Source organism: Elephantulus edwardii, unplaced genomic scaffold (assembly GCF_000299155.1).
Source record: "Elephantulus edwardii isolate Elephantulus edwardi_28Jun2011 unplaced genomic scaffold, EleEdw1.0 scaffold00230, whole genome shotgun sequence".
Taxonomy (NCBI): domain Eukaryota; kingdom Metazoa; phylum Chordata; class Mammalia; order Macroscelidea; family Macroscelididae; genus Elephantulus; species Elephantulus edwardii.
The window spans coordinates 640,454-647,201 of NW_006399980.1; the positions used below are offsets into that span (position 1 = coordinate 640,454).

The window sequence follows — 6,748 nt, forward strand, 5'->3', positions numbered from 1 at the left end:
TCTTGACATTGAGCCTCAATCATTATTGTAGGCAGCAGTCCTTGACCCTCTGCAGCAGGTGCTTCAGGTCCTCTTCAGTTTCAGCAAGCAGGGTTGTGTCATCTGCATAACGAAGATTGTTGATATATCGTCCACCAATCTTGACCCCGCATTTCTCCTCATAGAGCCCAGCCTCCCGGATAATCTGTTTTGCATATAGGTTGAAAAGGTATGGAGATTTACAGTCTTTGAAAAAACTACTAGAAGGTCATTTATGAGTTCCTACTCAAACTCATCTAACAATAATAAAGATGACAATAACACATTGATGATGGGACAAGCCTTAGAGGAATGTGCACTGTGCCAAGTTTCTAGGAAATATTAAGAAGGAAATAATATATTCAGCCTGAGAAGAAGGTGCATCTTTTACTGACATAAATATTAAATGACTGGACACTAAATAAAAATCTGTTTTCAGTAGTACTATCAGTACAGAGGAAGAGATTATTTCCCCCCTCCCCAAAAACTAATCCACTCACTGTAACCCACAACTCAAGTTCATTTTAACACAGTGACTAGGATCTGTGCATGTAAGGCAGAGTGTGAAGCTGTGATTGAACCTGAAGGGAGAGCTGTTGACCTGACGACTGGAGGGAAGGAGAGTAAGTGTGTTCTGGTGTTCAGTGCTTAGGATCAGAGATGTGATTAGGACCCTTACTTTGTCACTTGCCCTTTCAGGGATAAGGACTCTTAAGGTCTTTCCTGGGGAACTGTATAATATCAGTCAGCTTCACACTGAAGCTATCTATCATTACAAACTCTTTCTCCTGCCTTCATTTTTATGACTTGTCTTGCTGTCCTAGCTTTTCTTGAACTTCCCTCTCATTACCTTGTCTTTCCTTCATTAGTTCTATGATTCTTCCCTACTTAACCTTTTCTCTCTCTCTCTTTTTAATAGGTATATCTATGATTTTTCCAGAAGAGATCCGTTTGTCTTCCCCTTGACACTGTTAGCCACTACTGCTCATTTTGAGGAAGTGGCTAAGGCATGCTGTGCAGAAGAAGACAAAGCCAGCTGCTTTCAAACAAGGGTGGGTATTGCTTTTATCTCATTAAAGGTTAAGAACTGTTTCAACACCACACATCTTCAGTATTGTTAATTACTGATGTCTTTTCTCTTGCCACTTTTGCTGGTTTCAACACATTGGTTATGAGATGCTCATCTAAATGTTCTCATGCACTGAGAGACTTGAAAGAGAGTTCCTATTTCTAGAATCTTTCTCCTGACTTCACCTGTCTTACATCTGGTAAGCAACACTACTGAGTTAATGGTCAGGTGGAAGATGGCCATTTTAACTTCTGTGCTTGGAGGTCTTCTTTTGACTACCCATAAAATGGAATTATCTCAGAAGAGAAGGCCACACCAGAGCCCCATGGGGTGAACATCATGCTATTTTTGGATCTGAGCCACAGATGACTCTCTGGTGGGTTTTCAGATGCAGTTAATTGCATGGGAGGAGATTGCCCATATTTCTCCTGCACAGTAGCTGGTAGATTTGAACCATTCACCTTCGGAATTGCAGCACAGCTTCTTGCCACGAGTCCACCGGAGAAAACCCATCATGTTTATCCCTCTAAGGAACAATTCAGGCATCAGGAAGATGACCTATACTTTATACTGTACATTTGCATTTATCTTGATACATACATTTAATAAGATAAAAATTCTATAGATATGTAGATTCTAAGCAAACAAATTGTTTGATTGATTGCTTCCCCTTTTCCCCCGCCCCTTTAGGTGGAACCAGTCACACAAAACTTAAGAGTAAAGTCTTCTTATCAAAAAAATATCTGTGGGGCATTGATGAGATTTGGACCGAAAGTCTTAAATGCTATGTAAGTTTTCTAGAAGACAGCTTGGTTCATCTTCTTGTCTGTGTTTGGGTTTTGCCTAATGGATTAGTACTTTGTAGATAGGCTCTTTCTGTTTCCTTAGTGACTTGAAAGTGAGTCTTAGTCTATGTGGTTAGTTCAGAACTCGACATTACATCAGATTGAGAGAAATCTTGTGAGGTGGGAGACCAAAAGGAGAAAGGGGGCTACCTCTGGAATTGCTCTTTTTGTTGTTGTTATGTGCCATCCAGTCGAGTTGCTTGTGACTCGTAGTAACTCTTTGTACAACAGCCCTAAACCCTACTCTATGCCATGCTAATCTTACTGTCTCCAACACGCCCATCCCCATTACCCCAGTGATGGAATCAATGCATCTCATCGAAAGTCTTCTTTTCTGCGCTGCCCCTCCACCCTCCCAAGCATGACGTACCTCTCCAAAGGCTGATCCCTCCTTGTCAATCTTAGCAGGTCCTAGTAGGAGTTTTGGTGGCCTAGTGGTAAGAACCTGCACTGCAATCCCAAAAGCCCATGGTTCAAATCTATTGATGGCTCTGTGGCAGAAGGATGGGAAATCTCTTCCCATGCAATTAAATTGCCTCTGAGAACTGGTTGGAGGGTGGGCTATGAGCTGATGTTGGTTTGATAGCACACAACAGAAAGAAACAGGTCCAGGAGCTCTCAAACAGGGTTCTAAGCTCCCTTCATGCTTTAAGCATGATCCATGAATTTTTTTTTTTACCTTTAGATGATCCATGTATTTATCTCTGTCTTTAATGAGTAGGAGACAACTTCCTAAGGATACAATTTATCTCTAGTGCTAGTAATTCTAATCAGCTAGTTATGGTGATAGAGCAATGACTCTTACTCCTTGTGACTGCAGTAACTTTTATGGAAGACAGTACCTTTCTCAGGGAGCCACATAATCAGCAGAGGCTCATCAATGCAATCTTGTAGATCATGTAGCATACAGTTATTTGACAAAAAAAAGTTGTGAAAAAAATCAAGAAACCAGTGCATTTTTCAACTGTTTGCAACATTAGCAAAGGGCTCCTTCTTGTCAAACTTCTTGTTTAAATTTAGTAGGTTATCATTCTTTTCCCAGATACACTGCTGTAATTAGTCAAAAATTTCCCCAGATTGAATTTAAAGAAGTTGCATCTCTCCTAGAAGACTTTTCTTCCAAACATGTTGCCTGCTGCGAAGGGGATCTTATACTGTGCATCACAGGAATGGTAAATATTCTCTCTCTCTCTTTTTACTTTTAAAAAGTAATTTAATATGTTGTTTGCTGTTGTTGTTATGTGCCGTCAAGTTGCCTGTGACTCACGGCAACCCTATGTACAACAGTCCCAAATCTACCATACCCTGTGCCAATCTCACCATCTCCGAAACACCTGCCCCCATTATCACAGTCACTAAATCAATCCATCTCACTGAGGGTCTTCCTCTCATGTGCTGTCCCTCCGCCCTCCTAAGCATGACTGGTCTCTCCTTGCAATATGTCCAAAGTATGCCAGATGAAGCTTCAGAATCCTTGCCTCCAAGGAGCAGCCCAGCTTCACCCTCTCCAGGACAAATCTGTTTGTTTTTGTAGCAGTCCATAGTATATTCAATACTCTTCTCCATCACCACAGCTCAAAGGCTTCAATTCTCCTTCTATCATCCCTAGTCATTGTCCAGCTCTCTGATGCACAGCAAGTGATTGCAAAGACCATGGCACGTATCAGGCACACCTTAGTCTCCAGACTGACATCTTTGCACTTCAGCACTTTAGAGAGGTCTTTAATAACAGGTTTTCCCATCGCAAGACGTCTTTTAATTTTCTGGCTGCTGGTGCCAAGAGTGTTGACTGTGGATCCAAGCAAACCAAACCAAACCAAACCAAACCAAACCTGTGAACAATGAATACCTAAAAAAGGAAAATCTCTTACCAACATTTTTTTTGCCAAAAACTACAACCAAAAATGAACAGAAATTATTTGAACACCAAATGTGCTCATGTTCTCAGACCTTTCCCAATCTTGACTTTGGACATTGGTTAAAAAAAAAAAGAAAAAAAGAATAGCAGTAAAATATGACTCACTCCCTCCACATCTCAGTAATATTTAAGGAGTGAATGACTTCATTCAATTAGTTCTCATATATGCTTTGATATTTACCAACTGAGATACCAGAATCCAAAATAAGAAAATTAAAGAAGGATATACTTTCTAAATCCAAAAGGACTAACTATATTTCTGGCTGCAGTACGCTACTTGATTTTTTAAATCTTTTTAAAAATTATTATTATTAATTTTAATGAAAATTTACAGAGGTTTTGGATTTACATTCATTCATTTTTGCACTTTTCTCCCTACTCATCCCTCCCCCACCAGCTCGCTTTTCTGTTTGAAAAGTTAAAGAAAAATTCTTTCATTGTTATATAATCCCTCCTCCCAAGTCCACTCCACTATAATGATCCTTTAAAGTATAGTCTTGGTAAATATTCTCTTAAAGGAAGAATTTAGTACATTTTGGCAGCCAGATTTTAATCAGAGTTTGCCCTGATGTGTGACAGGCTCACACATTCAATTACATTAAGTCAATTTTGACTCAAAGTGGCCTTTCTTTGGGTTTGTGTGAATGTCTACCAGTGTTTCATTGATTATGCAAAGGCATTTGACTGTGTAGATCATAACAAACTGTGGCTAACTCTGAAGAGAATGGGAATCCCAGAACACTTGATTGTGTTAATGGGAAAACTATACTTGGACCAAGAGGCAGTGGTCAGAACAGAGCAAGAAAACACTGCATAGTTCAAATTGGCAAGGGTGAATGCCAGGGATGTGTCCTATCTCCATATCTTTCAACCTTTACACAGAACAAATTATCCGGGAGGCTGGGCTCTATGAGGAGAAATGTGGCATCAGGATTGGTGGAAGATGTATCAACAATCTGCATTACACAGATGACATAACCCTGCTTGCTGAAACTGAAGGGGACCTGGAGTGCTTGCTGCAGAGAGTCAAGGACTGCAGCCTTCAAGATGGATTGAGGCTCAATAAGAAGACAAAACTCTCACTACTAGACTAATTAGCAGCATCAGAATGGATGATGAAGAGATTGAGATTGTTCAACGCTTTAGTTTGCTTGGCTCCACAGTCAACACTCTTGATATTAGCACCCAGGAAATTAACAGACATATTGCCATGGGAAAGTTTGCTGTTAGGGACCTCTCCAAAGTACTGAAGAGAAATGGTGTTTCTCTGGAGACTAAGGTGCATCTGATACAGGCCATGGTCTTTGCAATAACTTGTTCTGCATCAGAGAGTAGGACAATGACTAGGAAGGATAGAGAGAGAATTGATGCCTTTGAGCTGTGGTGCTGAAGAAGAGTATTGAGTGTACCATGGACTCCTAAGGAAACAAACAGGTTCATCCTGGAAAGTGGTATTCGGAGGCTTTGTCTGATATGCTTTGTACATGTTGCGAGGAGAGACCAGTCCTGGGAGAGAGATATCCTGCTTGGGAGGATGGAGGGACAGTGCAGGAGAGGAAGACCCTCTATGAGGTGGATTGATTCAGTGACTGGGGTAATTGGGGTGGGTGTGTCGAGACAGTGCGACTGGCACAGGACGGAGCAGGGTTTCAGGATGTTGTACATAGGGTTGCTATGAGTCTCAAGAGCCTCAACAGCACATAACAACAACAAGAAACTTGTAATGATAGGAGGCTTCCAAGATTTACCCTCAGAACCACTGGTGGAGTCAAAACATAAAAAATTCTCATCTGTTAGGTTAGTAGCACAATTCTCTATGGAATACCACCAGAGTCCTCTGATATATTTGTTTAAGTTAAATCACAATGTTAATAACTTATGAAGGGAGACTTTTGAACTAGAATTTTTTTAATTATTAAGAAGATTGCATTTTTTAAAACGTTATCTTACCTTCGGTAAAAATATACCCAACAGCAAACATATGCTCATTCAACAAATTCTCACGTACAAGTCACTGATGCTGGTTTCATTATTTATATTGCATCATCATTCTCACTTTCTCTATACAAATTATTCCATCTTTTCTTTAGTTATTTTATTTGTTTGCTTACAAAGTTTGTATACTTTGTGTTTCACACTATTCTTCAATCACATTGTGTTTCATACAATCCTTCACATGGATTATGTTTTGTAAAACTGATCACCATTGGACCTTACCCATCATTACACTGTCTTGTTTTCCTAGATATTCCCTATTTGCTTCTCCCTCTTGTTCTCCACCAAACTGTAGAGCCTGTGGTTTCACCTCTACCCTTCCTCACCCCTCTCATTTCCCCTTCTTGAGTTCTCATATTTGTTTTACTAGATATTCTTCTGGTTTTACACTAATGATCTTATCCAATATTTGTCCTTATGAGATTGTGTTAGTTCACTCAACACAAAGGTCTCCAGTCTCTCCCAAGTTATGTAGTATTTTCCTTTTTTTTCTCTTAAAGGACTTTTGCTTTTTGTTTTGTTTTTCTGTTTTTTTAAAATTTATTATTAATTTCAATGAAAATTTACAGACTTTGAATTTGCATTGATTCATTGTTGCCCTTTCCTCCCCTCCCAACCCTCTCCCCCAGTACAGTACCCTCTTGGCAAAGTAAAAGAAAAATTCTTTCATTGTTTTATAATCCCTCCCCCCCAGGTCCACTCCACTATACAGCCTTTGCTCTGGACTCCTGTCATGACAAAAATACCTAATCTCATATCCCTCTTAAGCAGTTTTCTCCCAAATCTGTTTCAATGCAGTATGCATTATTGAACCCATCTTTCTCAGTCTATCCCCAACCCCGGTGTCAGTCCTGTTTTACAACAGAGGCACCATGCAGTATTTGTCCTTTTGTGACTGAGATA

At 39.9% G+C, this 6,748-nt stretch overlaps 1 protein-coding gene across 1 annotated transcript in view; it reads left to right on the top strand.

Annotated features, from left to right (window-relative positions):
• Positions 1 to 6,748, top strand: part of AFM (afamin) — a 41,087-nt gene that overhangs the window by 6,827 nt on the left and 27,512 nt on the right. The window contains exons 5-7 of the mRNA XM_006898463.1: positions 938 to 1,070; positions 1,778 to 1,875; positions 2,975 to 3,104. Coding sequence (XP_006898525.1) covers positions 938 to 1,070; positions 1,778 to 1,875; positions 2,975 to 3,104 — 361 coding nt within the window. The remainder of the gene's footprint in view (positions 1 to 937; positions 1,071 to 1,777; positions 1,876 to 2,974; positions 3,105 to 6,748) is intronic.